This window comes from Cervus elaphus, chromosome 13 (genome assembly GCF_910594005.1).
Source record: "Cervus elaphus chromosome 13, mCerEla1.1, whole genome shotgun sequence".
Classification (NCBI taxonomy): Eukaryota; Metazoa; Chordata; class Mammalia; order Artiodactyla; family Cervidae; genus Cervus; species Cervus elaphus.
The window spans coordinates 51,581,024-51,603,094 of NC_057827.1; the positions used below are offsets into that span (position 1 = coordinate 51,581,024).

Below are 22,071 nucleotides of genomic sequence, written 5' to 3' on the forward strand. Positions count from 1 at the left end.
CTCTGGTTACTGCAGTTGGGAAACACACAGGGCTCTGCTGGGAAGTAGGTACATGATGTCCTGCTTGGAAAGCGTATTTCTAAACTAGCACAGACTTCCTGCGTTACGGGCTGCCCCGCTCTCATTTAAGGACAGTATCAGAGGGCCAGAAGGCTTTGTAGGTCAGTGGTTATGGTCCTCAGAATGTGTTGTGTAAAACATATTTAAATGTTCGCCATCAAATTCTGGTCAAGGCTTCTTTTTGGTATGTCACATATTAATCCTTCCCAGTTCACTATCTTTTCTTTAAAAGTGTAAGTCACTTGTAGGGGTCAGCAATTACAGCTCTCCTGTCTTAGCTGTCACTACAAGTGATCTAGAGAGGTCAATCAACCATCAGGGATATTGTGAGGGAATTCTTGAACTGGGTAAGGAAATAGGACTTAACGATCTCAGTGGACTCTTAACTGTAATTTCTCAACTTCATAAGTACTTCTATGTTCATAAGGAGTAAGTATATGATTTTAACATCAAGTTTCCCTGAAATTCATTAGAGAACTAATTTTAGATGACTTGGTAATTAAAAAACTAAACAATTATGCTTCTTAAATGGCCTGGACCAAAAAAATTTGAATAATTGTTCATTTAAGATTTCTATTAAAAAACTATTCAGAAGATGAGCTGATATTCAATTTCCTTCTTTGCTTTTGAAGTGCATTTAAGACTTTCAAAGCTTATTATCTTTTTGGTTTTATGAAGCATCTCCTCCATTTGTTTTCTATCTCATTAAAATTCTTATTTTATTTCCTTTCTCCTTCTTTCCTTAGATTTGTTGTTCATTTTTATTTTCTTGAGTTGAATACAAAGTTCATTTATTTTTCAATCTTTTTTCTCCAGTTGCCTTTAAAACAATATATCCCTCTAGTAATCTTTTTTTCCATACCACAAGTTTTGATAGAGTACTTTTATTGTTCAATTCTAAATATTTTATAATTTTCATTGAAATTTCTTATATAACTCATGAGAAAATAACCTTGTTTCCAAGACAGCAGTGTAACAAGGTCAAAGCACTTGGCTTGAGTTTTATTGCCATATCCCAGCAATTCCAAATAATATCAATGATAAAATACTCCAGCTTAAAACAATTTTTACTGGCCTACAATCTATACAATTGCTATGGCTATCCCTGAGTTATAATATGTGTGTAACTTTCTGATTATTACCTTGTTACTACCTATCCTTTCATAAACATTGTGTTTGTCCCATACTCAGAACTTAATTCAGAGAAATCCCATACAATCCAGTCCCAACATAAGGACACCCTTGCCTTTGGAAGGTTAAGTTAGTAACAGTTTTTGAATCATTTCATCTCCCTTGAAGAGATTTTTTTTTTTTGGTCTTCAATATCCATTGTTCAAAGTATCCTAGTGTTTAAACAGTAGATTCAATTAAACAGTGGTAATTAAAAGGTGAAGAAACAATTCACTCAGTCTTTATATGGCCACCCAGAGTTTTTGTTTGTGGTTAAATTTTAAAACAGTGAAACAGTGTGAACTTTGAAGTGTTATCTTTTTTGTAAGTGCGAATTTTAGTGTGCATATTGAAACCTTTACTGAGCTTTAGTATCTTTACAATTAAAACTTTCTTTTGAACTGTTTTAAAACTAAATGACTGACCAAGAAAATAAAACATTACATTAATGGCACAACTTAGAAATTTTCCTCGGTGCAAAATTTTCGATGAGGTTGATCGGAAATGAAAATAGTTGCAGTCTAAACAGAACTAAACAGTGTACAGTAAAACATTTTTTAAATTGCTCCTCCATTTTTAAATTGTGAAGAGCAGCACACAGCAGTTGTAGAGACTATCAGCTATGCAATGACAAAAAATGTAAGATATGCATTTACACTGAATAATCAAATTTGAAGAATGCCAGGAAAGCGACAGAAAGATGTTGGTCTTAAATGATCAGAAGAAATTAAAAGAGCAATGTTCAAATGCCTTGATCATTTTCACCATAAATGGACATTTGTTCTAAATCAATGGATCAAATAATGTCAATGTTCATCAGCATTGAGCTATTTGCTCTCAATTTTTGCAAAAGAAAAATTTTGGAGGATTTTTATCAGATTTAAAAGGAATTTATCTTGAATTCTCTGGTTTATATATATTAGTGGAATTTTTTAGTCCAAGAAGCGTTTTTGAAAGCCACTAGGAAAGATCCTGAAGAAAGTTTTAAGAATCCAGGAATTATGAAATGGAATATTTATGAATATCTATGAAACTTATCTTTATTTTCCTATTTGTGTTTCTGTTGCTTTAAATAATAAAGCAGTTATTCACTCAACTATGAATAAAGAATGACCAACCTGGCTATACTCTGTATGGTATATGAAAACACCAGTTTTTATAGTCCAAGACACGTTGGCAGAATGTTCAAAAACAGTACATGTGATGTTATTATTTATTATAGTGAAAGGCTAGTAGATATTTCTCCATTTTCATAAAATACACTAAAAAAGTATTAATCCATTATTTCGTCCTTTTTGTGTTCCTTTACCATGCTTTCCCATTTGCCCTGCTGCCTTCCTAATCTTTCTTGCTTTTTCTTGATCCATCAAATTACTTTTATTGCTTCTTTTCCTCCACTGGTTTGGAAATTAAATCTGGCTTAAAAAGTATGTATCCCGGTTTTATCTTTGTTACCTTTAACTTCTAAAAATACATAGCTAATGTCATGTTGATTTAACAAAGCCTAAAGTTAATATTTCTACCCATCTTCCAAACACTTCAGAAGTATTAATTACTATATATGTTTTTCTATGTTTACTTAGGGAAAAAAATCCTCAATTTCCCAAGTATCACATTCTCAACCCAAATAATTTGGCTTTATTTCAGTATCAGCCATAGATAGGGATGAGGGAGGAAAAAATGTGATTTACCAATGTAACTTCAGTATTGCTGCTGCTAAGTCACTTCAGTCGTGTCCGACTCTGTGCGACCCTATAAAGGCAGCCCACCAGGTTCCCCCATCCCTGGGATTCTCCAGGCAAGAACATTGGAGTAGGTTGCCATTTCCTTCTCCAATGCTTGAAACTGAAAGTGAAAGTGAAGTCGCTCAGCTGCGTCCGACTCTTAGCGACCCCATGGACTGCAGCCTACCAGGCTCCTTCGTCCATGGGATTTTCCAGGCAAGAGTACTGGAGTGGGTTGCCATTCCCTTCTCCAACTTCAGTATTACATACTGAATAGGCAAATTGCATGCCTATTATTATAGTCACCAGATAATATGTCAAACTTAGACAAGCTTTTGTTTTAATATGTTTAACAAAAAAGGGACAATGCACATAGGAAAGGAGAAGGTATAAATAGACTATTAAAAAGCAAACAAAAAATAGAAATATCTCTGAAATTACTTGATAAAATGCTCAAGATGAATACAAACCAAGTATATAAGAGTACAAGAAGTATGTATGCATGTACATCAGAAACAGGGAAAATAAGACATTAGAAAACAAATAATCTTAATTGGTCAGTATTGCTTGAAAAATAACAAAAAATATGTTCATTTTTTTAAAGCCCAGTGCAATAAGCCACAGCACTTAATCTGTAGCAGCCAGTAAAGAACACATCTGCTCCCATCATTGTACTGACCCCAAACACCACACCTAAGTCTAAAACTTAGGTAGAACTAGAGACCACCCTCCTGCCCTACCTTTTCAATTGCATCCTTTGTACTATTTCTAGGGAGAGCTATAGATTTGGTATATAGTACACAATGTTACCAGGTCAAAGTGCTTGGATTTTATTAGGAGGGCAGAGGGAGTGACATAATCATAACCCAGGTTTCAGTGAACTGAAGAGATGGAGAAAAAGAGACTGGGGAAAGCAGACTGGTTAGAAAACCATTTCACCAAACCAGGTGAGATATGACGAAGGTACAATAGCAGTAAAATGGAGAACAGTGAACAGTGGCTTCCCTGGTGGCTCAGAGGGTAAAGCGTCTGCCTGCAATGTGGGAGTCCCGGGTTCGATCCCTGGGTTGGGAAGATCCTCTGGAGAAGAAAATGGCAACCCACTACAGTACTCTTGCCTGGAAAATTCCATGGACGGAGGAGCCTGGTAGGCTACAGTCCATGGGGTTGCAAAGAGTTGGACATGACTGAGCGACTTCACTTAAACTTAAAAAAAAAAAAAAAAACAGATTAGGGAGATACTAAAGAGCTGGAATTGGTACAATCTGGTTACTAAAGATGTTGAGGAGACGAAGAGTTGAAAATAGTTCCTTGGTTTCTGGTCTGGTCTGGACAACAAGCACATTCCTCACATGCAGTCTGGGCTAGGAAATATGAGACGGAAGTTTATCAAGTGAAGAAGTGGATAGAGAAAATATCAGATCGCTTTTGCAATCAGCCAATAAAAGAATAAATTTATTCTGTTACAACAAACTATAACTGTGCATAGATGAGATCTAAATTCATTTTTAGAGATAAGGGCACCAAGGGTAAGTAGGTTCAAGAATGAATTCGCAAACAGTTCTGGACACACCAAAGCTTCTCAGTGCTGCTCATGATTTAGCAAATATTGACTACCCACTCTAAATTCACAGAAAGGGTTAACATTTCTTCCTTCAAGTCTATTTAAATAGCTAGCAATTCAGTAATAGCTAAAAAATAATCCAGGTGATTTCTTTCAAATGGTAAGTTAAAAGGATATGATGATATATTTGTTCATCCTTACCCCTTAAATACAGAGGTATTAACACTTTAGTTCTCTCAGCTGTAATGAGGACAGTTTAGGGGTAAGAACCAATTCATCACTCAAGAGAAGAAATAACAATACATTCTTGAAGGACCCAAGTTAAAGGGGCCAGACCAACCAAACATGTATCATCATCACAGGGACTCTTCTCAGGGCCTGACAGCAAAAACAAATAACTATTTGGGGGATGAAAATGCTCTAAAATTGATTATGGTTATAGCTACACAACTCCATGAATATTTAAAAACTAGTGAATTGTGTGAGGTGAATTAAAACTCAATAAAGCTGTTATTTTTTTTTAATAAGTGACTTTTTAATCCATCAATAGCAGGTTTTATAAATGCTCTAATTTTATACTAGGCTTTTCAGGCTTACTAGATTTCAAAATAAGCGGGAAAACAGAGAAAATGTGTTATTTTATTGGTATTTAGACCTATCACAGTTCAAATAAAATGGAACAGAGCAATTTATTTACTCTAATCAAATAAAACATATAAACAATTCATTTAAAGTATCTGTTTTACCATCAAATGATTGTGTTCATGCAAATACAATCACTGCACAGTCCTTCTAAGCCCATATAGTAGCACCACCTTTTATTGCAGTACTTGATGTAAATTTCATCGTCAAACATATCTGGCTTTAGCAATGTAAACATCTGCTACAAGTAAACTTTAAAAGGTAAAAGTGAATGATACTAATGAATAAATCAAGAGAGAACTGAGCATCATCACATGATAAAATTCAACAAAATATTAGATAATACTGTTTCAATAAGGACTACAACTTAATACAGTTCACAAAATGGAAGCAAAAACAGAAAGTAGTGTGTAAACTCCCAAGAGTTTAAAATACTGAAGGATATAATATAAAACTTACCTCAGAAAAACAAAAGCATGCAATGAATATTAAATTTGGTTTAGAAGTTACAATAGTCTTTTTACTGCAAAGCCTTTCTAAAACATACTGTGACGAAACTATTTCTTTTCTATTTCCCTTTATTAAAAAAAATATGTTTAATCACATAGTTGGGTCCTTTGTGGGAATTTCACATGTTATCAGTTATGGAATTGTCACCCAAAAAAACTTTCACCTCTAAACTATTTTTTTCAAATGACCAAAAACATTAAATTATCTTCATGAAAATTACCATATATAAAGTCAAATAATTCCTAAACAAGTCATCATAAAAATAAATCTGCCTTAACAGAGTAAGTACAGAAGTGTATACATAAGTGCTGAATATCATGGAAAAATATTCAATGAATAGGCAAAAATGTTCACATTTATCATTACTGTTGATGATTTTGTTTACTTTCTGGTTAAAATTAAGAAACAAGTTTTCAAAGAGTCAGGAACACTCAGTGCCACTTTGAATTTGTCTGCAAACATACAAATGAGTTATATCCCTGTAGTGCAAGGCAGACTATTTTTACTTTTTAACATAATTAAGTTATAAAGACCTCAAATTTCTAAAACCAGTTATAATACTGTGGCAAGGAAAACAAATTTGTTCGTATTGCTCTTATATTCTAGCTTAATCTACAAACATGAACATTTTTCCAAATGCTGTCTCAAACCATACTAATACAAAAAGAGTCTACAGAGATCTCTCTGTTGATTTCCACAGATTAACTGAAAAGAAGAGAAAAAAAGAAACAAATACTATTTCATCTTCTCAATCTTAATAAGTTCAGCACATCAAGCAGCACTCGACACAGCAAGTTTTTTCAAGTGATCCATAAACACTTGCAAACTAACATCATCTGTGAGAATCGGTGCTCCAGACTCCTAGAAGAAAAGGAAGATATTTTCTATAATTAAAAACACAGGATGATACCTTAAAATGTATAAGCAAATGTGTAAAAGAAAAAAATAGACAAGGAAATCATTTTAAGGAGAATAATGTCTATGTTCTTGTATAATAAAAAATCTGACCGGTCTTTGTCCCAGATTCCTGAGAGGGAGACTACATCCTTGGAATTACCTGACAGCAGCATCTGTTATTCATGAGCCCTTCAGATCACACTAGAGTTTATGCTGTGAGATGAGATGACTCAGGATAGGGACCAGTCACCAGAAAGATCAACCATGTAATTAGATGGCTGGGCTTTAAGATAGCCTGACCTCCAGGGAGGAAGGGATGGTGTGGGGGGGGTGCGGCTAGATTTTCAATCAATCATACAAAGGCAAAAGAAAAAAAAAAAAACCCACTGGATACCAAAGCCAAGTGGAGATTCCTATTTGAGGAATAAATACATTAATACATCAGCTGGGAGGGTGACAAACCCCAATTCCATGGGAAAAGGAATTATTATCAGTTTTATAATAAAACTGTCATCATAAATACAGTGCTTTTCTGAGCTCTGTGAGTTGTTCCAGGGAATTTCCAAACCTGATGGGGGTCGTGGGAACCCCTCATCCACCCCACCGACCCATCTCCCATCCGACCACTCTCCCTTTCTCACCACCCCTACACACAGATTTGAGCCAGCTGGTCGGAAATGTGGGTAACCTGGGATTCGACTTTTGGCTGGCATCTGAAGTAGGGTAGGTCTTGGGTGGACCATGTCCTTTAATTTTTGGGGTCTGCACTAACCCCAAGAGGTGAGAGTCAGATTTGTACTGCAATTCATCAGTTGGCATTAGAACAGCTCCATATCCAATTTAGTCTTTAAAGTAGTAACGTGTTAATTTGTCTTGAATGCATTGGTGCTTTTATCTCTACTAAGATGTTAACCCTCCCTCATTGCTGCCTGTTTACTAAAATAAAATTTCAATTACACATATTTTAGCAGAACTGCCAGCTGGAAGGAAGAGAATTTATATCATGTTTTAAATAAAACACACATATATTTTCATTCAAGTCATTTTCATTGATTCTTGTGGGTTCTATGTAACTAACAAGAGTTAGGGAAAATTCCTGACTTCTATTTTAATAAAAACTGTGTTGATGAAATGATCTTAGTAATCCAATCCACTAATAATGAAATTTTATTGTAGCAAGAAAGTTTCCCGGAGTATTTTATATCTGGATTTTTAAATTCTTCACCTGATATCCAATTTATTTATAGGTATATATAAAAGTCTAAAATAAGGAAATTAAGTAATTTTCAGAGGATATCAGCAAATTAGTGGCAAACATGAGATAAGAATTTACAGCTCTTGTGGTTCTTATCTGCTATAGCCACAGACATGCATGACCTCTCCTGAATAAAGGACAATCAATTTTATTATGTGTTTTCATATGTGAATTCATAAACTTGAAAAACTACATAATGAAGGGAGACAACAGCACTGGAATTAAGAGCTTAGAGACTGGAGCCAGACAGACTGAGCTCAAATCCTGGCTCCGCTGCTTACTGCCTGCATGACTTTGAAGAAGTGACTTAACCTCTCTGAGTCTTAGTTTCCTTGTTTGTAAAATACAGGTAAGAACAGAACCTACTGCACATGGTTGTTATATTGATTAAATGAGTTAAAGTGTATAAAGCAAACAGAACAATACCTGACACACGCAGCTGGCCTAAACATTATTATCTATTTTAGAAAATCTATTCTTTTATAGGCTGAAATACTTCTTACTCTACATTCCTAGTTAACACAGGAAGTAAGGTATCAAAAATGTGACTTAGACTAGTAATAAGCCAAGAGCTCCCTCTTCTTCTTCCTGTAATTAAACCTGATTTTTTTTCCACTTTACACATTTTCCACCTCAATTCACCCAATCCCAGATCTACTTCTCCTAGTAAAGACAAAATATACATGGGTTTCCTAATTTATATACTGTGACCTTATTTGAAATGATAAATACTAAATGCTCAACTCAATCTTATCAAAAATTTCCAGCTGACTGATCTCAATTTTTCAACTGGACCCTTTTTCTCTTTAACATACACCCAGGATCGGGCAGAAAGGGCCAAGTTTTCTATCATTTAGTACATGAAGCACTACAGCATCAGAGGCCTCCAGCACCACCATAGAAGCAGTGTCGCAGCGGTGCCCCCTTCAGGTCATCCATGGATAATCCTCACACTGGATTCTTGACTTCTGACAAAAAGAAGACTAAGGTATTAGATTTCATCATTTTTAGCAAAATGCTTGGCTATCATGTTAACTCCCTAAATTTCAACCATCAATTAAGCTTAATGGTTAAAAATTCATATTCTGGAGTTATAATGACCTAGGATCAAATCCAAACCCTTGTCACAGTTTATGTGATTTGGGGAAAGTTACTTAATCTACTTAAGTGTCAGTTTCCTCTTCTGAAAAATAAGATTAACAGTACTCACCTCACAAGAGTGTTTTCATAAATAAGAGTTTAAGAAAATCTTAGTATAATGACTAAAACAGTGTAGATTCAATTTATTATTATCTATAAAAAAATTAACATAATTTCTCTTATAAAAGTCATTGTCAAGAAAAACCTTAGGCTCTTGGTTTCTTTCTTACTTCTAATTATCACATTTATTTAATTTTGACATTTCAAACAGCATTACAAAAAAGGGATGCTTTCAAATTTAACAAAATATAAAGACTGAGAAACACTGATATAAATACATCAGACCAAAATTTCATTGTTTTTAGACACATGAACTAATTCAACACAGACTGAAAGATCTTTCAAATAGTTTGGAACCAACCTAAAAGGAGTTGTTTGTTTTGTTTTCATAAGAGTCTATTCATAAAAGATAGGATCAAATGCCAGCTTCCCCCAAAGGTGTAACTGTGACTAATTTCTAAATTTTCCTAAACCAGATGCATTTCTGGAAAAGATTATTATATTTTCTAAAATGTAATAATGAGAAGAAATCCAAACTGCTTTTAACTGCCTCTTTGAGGAAAAAACTTTATAAAATAACCTAAGGAGAGACAGACCTGATAACGTAATTAAAACCACCATATAGTGTAAGGATATAATTTAACCGAATGATTGCAAATATTTAAACAAGGTTTTATCAAATGAATAAAAAGAACTCGTTTAATAACAACTAAGCATATTTAAGTTTCTCCAAAGACGATGGCTTTCAAAATTGAATAGATGGATGGGTGGATGGATAAATGAATGAGTGAATAAGATAAGCAATTTGCATGTTTGTTCCTTGACCTGGGATTTCCTTCTCCATCATATTCACCCAATGAAATGATCTCCCTCCTTCAGGGTCTGGCTTAAAATGTTAGGGCTCTTATTTATGCCTCTAATGTTCCTATTTCCAGGCAGTAATAATTAAGTTTCAGTTTAATTATTATAGGTTATATTATTATAGGTTTTCTTTCCTATCTTAAATATCTTTAGAGAGAGACTGTTTTCTCCAGTGATAACAAGGAAAACTAATAACTAATATTTACTGAGTATTACTGGGCATATCAAGTATGTGTCATTAAACTCTATAGTAGATAAGGAAAAGAAGGCATAGGGAAGTTTAGTAACTTGCAGAATTTTCAGCTACCAGCCCAGAATGACACATGGATTGATGCCTTTCCACCTCAATTCACCCAGTCCCAGATCTATTTCTCCTAGACCAGACAAAATATATACGGGTTTTCTAATTTATATACTGTGATCTTATTTGAAATGATACATACTAATGCTCAACTCAATCTTATCAAAAATTTCCAGTTGATTGATCTCAATTTTTCGACTGTACCCTTTTTCTCTTTAAAAATACATCCATTCTAATGAGATGGATGAAACTGGAGCCCATTATACAGAGTGAAGTAAGCCAGAAAGATAAAGAACATTACAGCATACTAACACATATATATGGAATTTAGAAAGATGGTAACGACAACCCTATATGCAAAACAGAAAAAGAGACACAGAAGTACAGAACAGACTTTTGAACTCTGTGGGAGAAGGTGAGGGTGGGATGTTGCACAAGAACAGCATGTATATTATCTATGGTGAAACAGGTCACCAGCCCAGGTGGGATGCATGAGACAAGTGCTCGGGCCTGGTGCACTGGGAAGACCCAGAGGAATCGGGTGGAGAGGGAGGTGGGATGGGGGATCGGGATGGGGAGTACGTGTAAATCTATTGCTGATTCATGTCAATGTATGACAAAACCCGCTGGAAAAAAAAAAAAAATACATCCATGATGGTTTTCCACCTCAATTCGCCCATAGGTTATAATAATATAACCTATAGGTTATATATAATATAGGTTATATAATATAATATTATAGGTTATAATAATATAACCTATAATAATTAAACTGGAACTTAATTATTACTGCCTGGAAATAGGAACATTAGAGGCATAAACAAGAGCTCTAACATTTAAGCCAGCTCAACAGGTTCTTTATAAGTCTTCCATCTACATCTCCACGTTGTAATTTAAATCCCCCAAAACAAAGAACAAGTCATTATTTCCAAGAACTAAATCATGCTTTCTTAATGCAGAAATTCAGCCACAAGAGATATGTTTTATTTGGACTTCATAACGTGAGCTCACAACACTTTGTTAATTGAGTTACATGAACACCAACAGTCATCTGGAGGGGAGGAACAACCACTCCCTTTAGAAAAAGATCTGTGGACCCTCCCCATAAACCCTAGTCTGCCATGGCCCCCTGCCCTCAGATATTGCTTTCTGACACTGAGACTGACAGGGTCTCTTATATGCAGCCAGTTTCACTCACCTGTTCACCTAGTCCCTACGGGCAATTGATAAATGACCCCTGAAGAATACTAAAGTATCCTTTAATTTCCCCTTCATACTGATTATTTACTATTTTCATTAACTCTCTTTATTGGTGCTATATTTTCTATATTCTTGTGATTTTCTTTTCTCGTGAAGTTCCTCTTAACTTGTGGGATCCAGAACCAAAGCCAATACTCAACTGACTAAAGTATAAAAGAAAGGCTAACTCATGGACAGTCTGTAGTCCAAAGTTCCACCTCACAGTATTATACTTGGCTTTTTGTTCCCTCCCGCCAAGTGGAAGACGGTGAGGGATGATACTGAAAATCTATACGTACATGTATTAGGTGGAGACAAATTTTTCTCACATGTGCTATGTACCCTTTGGACAATTTCCAGGAGTAAGTTCCTTTCCTTGCTATAAAAAAAACCTCCTCACTTTTCAGGACTTTTAGACCATGGACTCAATTTACCTACCTATATCACAAAAGCTTCTTAACTCCTAAAGCATCTCCACAGACTTCCTTACTCTAATCTCTATTCTCCTGTCCAGATGTATTATAGTCAATATGTGCTAATGTTTAAGGTACTGTGGAAAGTCAAAAATGAAAGTGACACAGTTATTACCCTCAAGTAATTTATATTCTAACAGGAAAAATAAGTGGCATCATAAATGGATGGGGAAAGAGAAGGGGAATGAAGAGTCAGGGATATTCCACAATATCCAGTCATACAATCACAGAAAAAGTTTCATGGAGCTAGTAAACTTTTAAAACTGAGCCTTGAGGGATGGCTACGATGTGTGACAAGCAGTGACAGGGGCGAGTTACATGCTCAGTATACTCAGAGTACAGTAAGAAGACTAGTTTGATTAAAAAGACTACATAGTAGCTAAAAGTGGGCAAAGTTGAAACACACCACAAAGGACCCTCAATAGCAATGCAGAGTTTTCAGTAACTCAACAGGGGGTTATTAAAGACTTCCAGACAGTGCTTTGACGTAGAACCGTTTTAGGGAGACCACTCTGACCAGTGCCAAGATGGGAGGAAACGGCTGAAGCGGTGCCAGCAGGTAATTCCAACAGTATGTGGACAGTACTGGGCCTGTCCACAGTATGTGGACAGTAACAAGGGCCTGACCTTGATTAGCGACAGGGAAAGGAGGGAATGGCCAGGGAAAATAAGTCAATAATTAGGGGCAGATGGGAGAAAATGTACATAACTAAAGTTCCAAGCCCTGGCAATTGAGAGAACGGTGTGCTCCTCTGTAAAAAACCTGCAAGTCAGTAAGTGCAAGATGGTAGGCAAGATGGTATGCAAGAGCTCAACTTGGGGCATGCTGCGTATGAAATGTCTACAGGAAGCTTCAATGCTCCACACCTGGCGGTCGTAGATACTCCAGTCTGGAGGTCACTGCGAAGCCAAAGCAAAGATGGAGACTTACAAGTTAGACTCAAATGAAAGCTGAAGCCACAGGAATGGGTGCAATCACCCAGAGAAAATTCTCTAAAATGTAGAGAATTCAAGGCAAACTTTTGAGGCATCTCTATATTCAAAGGGCTCTCCTCATAGCTCAGTTGGTAAAAAATCCGCCAGCAATGCGGAAGACCTGGCTTTGATCCCTGAGTTGGGAAGATCCCCTGGAGAAGGGAAAGGCTACCCACTCCAGTATTCTGGCCTGGAGAATTCCATGGACTGTATAGTCCATGAGGTCACAAAGAGTCGGACACGACTGAGCGACTTTCACTCACTCACTCGATCACTCGATTCAAAAAAAAGGGCCTGAATTCCAATTATTGCTTTATTTCTCTTCTACCCAGGCTGGGCCCCATAGTCAGTTGTTTAACAATGCTCTCAAACATTCTACTCTCTTTGCTATGTCCATCTTTCTTACCTCTAGTCCTAAATTAGCCCCAGCTCTTTCATCTTTGATGCAATGCCTAACTACACAGCTTGGCTAAGGAACATTATGGAATCATGCTCAAGAAATTGTTAGTAAACAAAATGGACCCTCATCACTGCTGTAAGTCTTTTATTCATCCTCTATTGTTTTCTTATATTCCTTACAGCTGTTTTTAACCTGTTCTGTTATCTAGTCCTTAAACCCAGCATTTCTCACTCCAGCAAATAATTACTGAAAAGAAACAGGCTTCTCCAATGAGTTTTTCTCTGCACCTCAAAATCTTCCTGTCTTCACCCCTTTTCTCACTCTTTGCTTTTCCAGAAAGAAATGTCCTGCCTCCATACCAGTGCTTAAACTCCACATAATGTGATCACACTGTCTCCTTCTGAGGATCTTAAACATCCATACACCATTCTTCTGTGTCTCCCAGACATTAGCTCCTTACACTTAGTCTACAAATAAGTTTTGTGCCCTTACTCTAATAACAATCATCCTTCTACTATTTATTCAGGCTAAATTTGCAAAAGAATCATTTATACTTAATGACCTCCATTTCTTCACCACTCACTAATTCCTTAACAATCTATCCTCTACACAATGACTACATTAAAACTGCTTAGCAAGGGCACAAGTAACCGCCTAGTCCTCAAATCAAGTACCTGCAGCATCTCAGGGTTTGTCACTCCCTTCTTCTTCCTTCTATAAAGTTCTCCCTCACCACTTAAGACATGGCATTCCTCCCATTTTCCTTCCACTTCTCTGATTACATATAAAATACTCCTACCACCTGTACTTCCTCAAGGTTCTGTCTCATCCTGCCTTTGCCTCTGTAGTCTCTCCTAGGACAACCATCCACTGTGATGGCTTTAAGTACCACTTGTCTAATTTTTGCCCTGACCACCAAACCCAAATTTTCAACAGCTTACTCATTTGGGCATCTAGATGGTATCTCAAACTCAAGGTCTAAAACGTTTTCTTTTCACTCTCATTCTTTTTTTTTTTTTTTTTTTTTTTAAATTTTTTTATTAGTTGGAGGCTAATTACTTCACAACATTTCAGTGGGTTTTGTCATACATTGATATGAATCAGCCATAGATTTACACTTATTCCCCATCCCGATCCCCCCTCCCACCTCCCTCTTCACCCGACTCCTCTGGGTCTTCCCAGTGCACCAGGCCCGAGCACTTGTCTCATGCATCCCACCTGGGCTGGTGATCTGTTTCACCATAGATAGTATACATGCTGTTCTTTTGAAACATCCCACCCTCACATTCTCCCACAGAGTTCAAAAGTCTGTTCTGTATTTCTGTGTCTCTTTTTCTGTTTTGCATATAGGGTTATCATTACCATCTTTCTAAATTCCATATATATGTGTTAGTATGCTGTAATGTTCTTTATCTTTCTGGCTTACTTCACTCTGTATAATGGGCTCCAGTTTCATCCATCTCATTAGGACTGATTCAAATGAATTCTTTTTGACAGCTGAGTAATATTCCATGGTGTATATGTACCACAGCTTCCTTATCCATTCATCTGCTGATGGGCATCTAGGTTGCTTCCATGTCCTGGCTATTATAAACAGTGCTGCAATGAACATTGGGGTGCACGTGTCTCTTTCAGATCTGGTTTCCTCAGTGTGTATGCCCAGAAGTGGGATTGCTGGGTCATATGGCAGTTCTATTTCCAGTTTTTTAAGGAATCTCCACACTGTTTTCCATAGTGGCTGTACTAGTTTGCATTCCCACCAACAGTGTAAGAGGGTTCCCTTTTCTCCACACCCTCTCCAGCATTTATTGCTTGTAGTCTTTTGGATAGCAGCCATCCTGACTGGCGTGTAATGGTACCTCATTGTGGTTTTGATTTGCATTTCTCTAATAATGATTCACTCTCATTCTTACTGGCACATGCTCTCCTCAGTTACCCAGGCTCAAAACTCCTTATTACCTTGTTCTCCCTCAACTACTTTTCAAAAATTTCAAACCTTAGGGAAAAAGTACAATGAATACCAACATAGTGCTAAACTTAAAATCAATGATGAACATTTTGCCACATTTTATGTTTGTATCTATTATTCCTTTTCTTTTTCTTCTTGTTGAATCATTTTTGCAAGTTGAAGACATCACAACATTTTATCCCTGAACCTTTAGGATATATCTCCCAAGATCAAGGACAATCACCCATATAACCACAACACCATTATTACTCTTAAGAAATTTATTACTATACTAGTAATATATCTGTATATATACTAGTAATATTACTATTACTAGTAATATTGTATATACTAGTATGTATATATTGTATATACTAGTAATATTACTATATATTGTATACTATATATATATAGTATATACTATAGTATATACAATACTATATATTGTATATACTAGTATGTATATATTATATATACTAGTAATATTACTATTACTAGTAATATACTAGTAATATATGTCAGACTGTATCTGACATACAGTCTATATATTTCACAAATCATCCCAATTATGTTCTTTATAAGCTGTTTGCTCTAATCCAGAATCCAATCAGAATTCAGATTTTGCATACAGCTCTCTGGCCCCGGAGTAAGTTTTACTTTCCTGCAACTGCTGATCAAATCTCACTGAGTCTCCTCTCGAAATATAACTCAAATCTATTCCTTTTCACCATCTCATCTTCTTTCTCTCTCACTTGGATTACTTCAGCAGAAACAGTTCCAACTTACAGACTGCTTCCAATTAATCTTAAGATTCAACTATATTATCCGAGAGTCAAAACTGGCCCTCTGGCCAAAAACCTTCAATGACATTCCATAACTCAGCAAATACAAACTCAGCTCCTCAGTCCTCAGCCTGGTATTCAAGAGCCTCCATAACTGACTGCACAGCTACATTTCCAGTTTATTGTTCTACTATTCATCCTGACAGATACTCTTTATCTTAGTCCACACTGTCGCCTACCTAGAATTCCATTCCTCACACAATTTCTACTTATTGTAATAATAAGCACTCTAAAGGAAATATCTCTTTTTCTGCCATCATGTGACCCTTTCCCCTCCTTCTCCTCTATCCCCCCGTAACACTTTAAATTTTCCTAAAAGCACACAACTCAATCTGCCTTGTATTTTTAACGACTTAGGTATGTGTTTTATTTCTAATACTAGACTACAAGCTCTTCAAAGGCAGGGATGACAGCTGGGATCCTGAAGAAACCAATATAGAGTCCTGCAGATTGGACACTTGATAAGTGGTGATAATAGTGTATCAAGAGGTAGAATCTCTACCAAATTAAAATATATTAATAATGATGTCCAGGCCTCCAGCCTCTCTTGTTCAACCACAATCCCTGATCACTCCGAGCATACTGTGGCCTTTTGTGGTTCACAGCCTAGGATTAAGTCTGAATCATCACCTTCTAGTTCATTTATTATACACTTTATTGTTTTTTGTCTCAAGGGAAACATGTTAAGCTTGAAATATGAAAGGGTTCTATATATTTGATACAATCACTTTTGTATTTTCTGTGGTGCCACCAAATGCTAATTCTATTTTCACCTTTTTTTTTTTAATTACTTTTCCAACAGAAACCATTGCCAAAAGCAAAGGCAAAAAATGTAGCTTTCACTAAAGTAACGAACTATAAAAAACACAAAGAAATAATTTCTACGACCTGCTATTTACACTTACCTGTCCCCAGGCATACATATTATTATGAGTCTGTGAGGGGTTAACTTTTGAAAGCAGGAAACGAGCCTTAAAAGCAAAGAAGAAATAATATTATCCATCAAATATAAGATTTGGTCAATATAGGCTAAACAAATACATTATGCCATATAAAATCAATTCTATGTAATATATTTTCATAAAATTAATTTTATTAAAATGAAACTTTAAAAAATGAGATAAATCTTGAAATATGTAGGCCACTATATGTTACAAATAAGTGTAACCTCTCCAAATCACACATACATAATAACATTTACAGTAACAAACACAAATTGGAGAATTCAAAACTCAGCATATAAAGAGTATATGTGCAACAATTATGACAAAGTTAGTGTGACATTTGCCAAACACCTGGTCTGAAACATCAACAAAGGTGCAAAGTCTCCAAAGGTTCAAAGTCTCTACATGTTCTTTCACTTTAAACAATGACTCTCAAACTTTTTCAAACTGTAGGCTATTCCATGAGAGCACTTGCCCAACACTTTGCCCATCTACGCACTATGCCTTATCATCATGAAATAATAACTAAAATTAAAAAGGAATATAGCACTACATGTGGTGAGACATCAATGAGAGAACAATTCATAAATTATTTCACATTAAAAGAACAAGACAGTCCTATCATTTGAAACTTAGTACCACACAAAATCTTTTTCTACTTCTAAAGAACACCTGGATTCAAATCCCAATTCCTCCATTTATAGTTTTCCTTGGGCACAAGTAACCTAAGTCTCAGTTTTATTATCTGTAAAATGGAAACAATAATAGGACTGCTAGAGAATCAAATGAGAGAAGTTATGTAAAGTTTTATCAGCTTTGCAAATTCTCAAGAGGGTATAGTAGCTTCTATTATAAATATAGTAAAACCCTAATAATAATTGCTATCATTTCTGAATAATAGTTACTGATATCTACTACCTACTTTGTAATACTGTGCTAGGCACTAGGGATACGTCAATAAACAAAGCAAGGTCTGTACTTTCTAGGAACAAGTGAAAAAACTTACAATAACCTATAATTAATTTATATACCTCTAATAAGAATTAAAAGGAGGCAGTAAAAGTGACTCAAGAGTTGGGCTTTCCTAGTGGCTCAATGGTAAAGAATCTACCTGCCAGTGCAGGAGACACAGGTTCAATCCCCAGTCTGGGGAGATCCCACAAGCCACGGAGCAACTAAGCCTGTGTGCTACAACTATGGAGCCTGTGCTCTAAGACCTGGGAGCTACAGCTACTAAACCCATGTGCCCCAACCACTACAGCCTGCACACCCTAGAGCCCACGCTCCACAACAAGAGAAGCCCCCCAATGAGAAGCCTGTGCACCAGAACAACAGAGCAGTACCTGCTCACGACAGCTAGAGAAAAGCCTGTGTGGCAACAAAGACCCAGTGTGGCCAAAAATAATAAATAAAAAAAATTTTTTTTAAAAACAGAAAAAAAAAAATGAGTGTGTGGTATGGGGTCCTAATTGAGTCTTCTGTAAGGCCAAAAAGGGCTATATGAATATGTACCTTATTTAACCCTCATAACTCTAAAAATTACACACCTTTTTATAATGCCATAATGCTTTCCTATTACATGGCATTTTCTAGAAAAGTGAAATGATAGAATGAGGAAAACAAAAATTATGTTACCACAAACTTCATATTCATAGACTTTGTCAGTAAACAAAGTGGTCTGAGAAAAGTACACTAAATCACTTCCTAAGTTGTTCGTATCTACTTGCTCAACTAAAGCTGGCATATCACCAAAACACCACCCTGGCTCTTTATTAGAGCTGAGCTGGAGGAAGAAGACGGGAGAAACCACCCCCTGTAGTCAGCTTAGTCAATGATCTTACTGCTCTGCTCTCAAAACTAAGGCAAGAAGAAAGCATACCTTCCTCTGGAAACCATCTGCCCATCTTTTTCCTTTTCATTTGCCTGGTGAAGCAGTCTATTCAAACTAACGTCAGAAGGCAAATAGGAACAACTCATTGCAAAATCAGCAACACACATGCAAACAAATGAAGAGTATACCTGACTGCCCCCATGTTCAGTGTCAATGTATCTCGGCATTGGAAACCTGGAGTGAAGGATTTCCTGGGCATCATCCACTGGGGCTTGCAGAAGGTGGCGGAAATTTTCATATTCTGGCATGTCCTGGTATCCTGACTTGCGCCACTGAGCTATGGTCTAATTTTAAAACGATTAAAGGAATTATTACTTTTTTCTTGCCTAACCAAAATTTTTTTTTCAAATGAAACAATCATCAGAAAGTAAGAAAATCATAGAATATTGTCCCATTTATTTTTAAGTTACAATACTAATTTCAGTATTCTTGAGTAAACAGATGCAAAATTAGGATATTTCTTCTTTAAAAGTAAAAAGAAATAATAATGAAGAAAAATTTTAAAACACTACATTTGTCATATTAAAGTTAGCTAAAAGGTATCGCTGGGCTTCCCAGGTGGCTCAGTGGTAAAGAATCCACAAATCAATGGAGGAGACAAGGGTTCAGTCCCTGGGTCGGGAAGATCCCATGAAGAAGGAAACAGCAACTCACTCTAGAATTGCTGCCTGGAGAATTCCAAGGACAGAGGAGCCTGGTGGGCTGTAGGCCATGGGGTCGCAAAGAGTCGGACATGACTAAGTGACTGAACAACAACAAAAAGGTATCTACCTAAGCTTATGATAAGTACAGGGGATTTCTGGTAGAGAAGATTTCCTAGAGACTTCAAAATTAATTACCTCTTATTATGAATCTTCACCAACAGAGTTACATTCTCACAAGATACATAAAAGGAAAAACTTTAATAATAATAGCAATAATATTATAAAGATAATATACCTATAAAAGAGCATCTGAATCAATATTTTTAAGGCAAAAATAATGATCTTATTAATCAACTTTTATTAAGGTAAATGACTCCAAAACACCATTTAATTAAATCATCCAAAGATTTAACCTGGCTTGATTTCTAAGTTACTTGAATCAATCAGTGCATATCTTTATATCTCTATATTTAACAGAGGAACAGTTAATTGAATTTCTGATTTCTCATTTATGCATGTTAATGAGCTATTTGAAGAAATAAAACTACCGAAAGACAAAAGAAATAATCAAAAACCTAGCTCTGTCACAGAGCTAGTATCAGAGGCATTATTTTTAAAAGTTAAATAGCTCTAGTAACTGGTATCAATTAAAAATAATCATCTATAGGTCTTTAAAAGTCCCACATATTTAAAGTGATATTTTGAATAAGATCTTCCCTGAGTGCATGCGTGCCTAGTCACTTCAGCGGCATCTGACTCTTAGCAACCTTATGGACTGCAGACCGCCAGGCTCCTCTGTCCATGGGATTCTCCAGGCAAGAATACTGGAGTGGGTTGCTTTGCCTTCCTCCAGGGCATCTTCCTAACTCTGGGATCAAACCCCGGGTTATGTCTCTTATGTCTCCTGCACTGGCAGGTGGGTTCTTGACCACTACTGACCTGGGAAGCCCCTTCCGTATTACAGTGCGAATCTAAAATCATTTACAGTTATAACACTGGAAAAATATATCTGCACAAGTTACCTGAATACTAGACTATAAGCTTGAGTATAAGTTTATGAAAAAGAAGATCTGTATCTCTCAAAGCACCTAGATTTCAGTGCTTTCTTACACAGAGGAAGCACTTAAATACTGCCTGAATGAATAAATACAGGAATGAATAGAGTTATGCTAAATAACCTAGATTAAACTCAATTGCTACTCAAATAGTAGGCTGTTTTCAATCATTTACCAATCCAATTAAGTTATAAATTTTAATTACCTTGTGCTTTAAATGAATCTTTAAGATCAACTGAAATATTTCTTTTTACTTTAAATACTTCATGTGGAATATTTGGGGGGTGGGGAGGGAGTCTGTGTCGGGTTTTAGGTGCACCATGCAGGCTCTAGCTCCCTGACCAGGGAGAAAACCTAGGCCCCCTGCATTGGGAGCACGGAGTCTTAACCACTGGACTACCAGGGAAGTCCCAGAACACTATTTATTTTATTTTATTTTTTTGTTTGTTTGTTTTCCCAGAACACTTTTTAAATGGTCACATGAAATAAGAAAAAGGAAAGCCCACCTACTGACTCTTCCCTTCTCAGTGTCTTCAGGTAAAACCCAACTTTCACAGCTATGCTTTGTATAAAATTCATTTCTCCAATTATGTGCAAAGAAAATAACCACAGACAGGTCAACTGCAAATTAAGTCTAAAAATTCACAAAAGGAAGAATCACATTTTACACGTAACTTAATAAAAATGGAAATAAAGTTTACCATAGAGACACTAGTCATATAGTAAAGGGAGGGAAGCTTCTAGCAATACGAATTAAAAGACTTTACTGAAACTATGCGCACAGCTTTAAACACAAGGGAATCTTACCTCACCATGATAAATCAAAATCTGGAAAAACGTATCCATGAGGAGAATACGATCTGCAAGAATGCTGCTGCTATCAAGAAGAACCGGCTGATGTGAGGATAATAATGAAAGAGGAAGAAGGAAAAATTAATTACTTAAAAATAAAAATTTATCTTTTGAGGATCTTTTAAATTTTTAAAATGCATTATCTTACTACTTAAAACCTCTTGCTATTATGAATTCTTAAAGGATGTTTCAATTTAATTTTCTGAGAAATCACTAAACTGAAATAACAATTGAAACTAGAGTCTAGCCATAGGAAATCAGAGATGACTCCTAAGTCTGATGGTGTGCGGCACCACTGAGTGAGAGGGGAAAGGCTTGGGACAGAGAAAATTTGGAGATGGAAACACAGTTCTGAATATGAAATAGAAGGAAACAGCCTGAACTGACATAAACTGGGGTATCACATGCATGAAGATGGCAATTAGAGCTATGTGATTAGACTGCACCGCTTCAAGGGAATCTAGAGAAGCCAGAGGTTGAGCCCGGAGCACACCAACATTTAGAGTTCAGAAAGCGAGAAGCCAGCAGGGGGAGTCTGAGAAGGAACAGGCAATGAGGAGGAGGAAAACCAGTAGGTGCTGTAGGCGTTGGAGAAGCCTAGAGCAAAAGATTTTCAAGCAGAGT

At 36.2% G+C, this 22,071-nt stretch overlaps 1 protein-coding gene across 2 annotated transcripts in view; it reads right to left on the bottom strand.

Moving 5' to 3' along the window:
* Positions 1-5,137: 5,137 nt before the first annotated feature.
* Positions 5,138-22,071, bottom strand: part of SEC23A (SEC23 homolog A, COPII coat complex component) — a 59,534-nt gene continuing 42,600 nt past the window's right edge. For both annotated transcript variants that reach the window (XM_043921483.1, XM_043921484.1), the window contains exons 17-20: positions 21,403-21,489; positions 19,025-19,180; positions 16,967-17,032; positions 5,138-6,531 (exon numbers count right to left, since the gene is read on the bottom strand). In XM_043921483.1, coding sequence (XP_043777418.1) covers positions 6,442-6,531; positions 16,967-17,032; positions 19,025-19,180; positions 21,403-21,489 — 399 coding nt within the window. In that variant the 3' untranslated portion in view covers positions 5,138-6,441. The remainder of the gene's footprint in view (positions 6,532-16,966; positions 17,033-19,024; positions 19,181-21,402; positions 21,490-22,071) is intronic.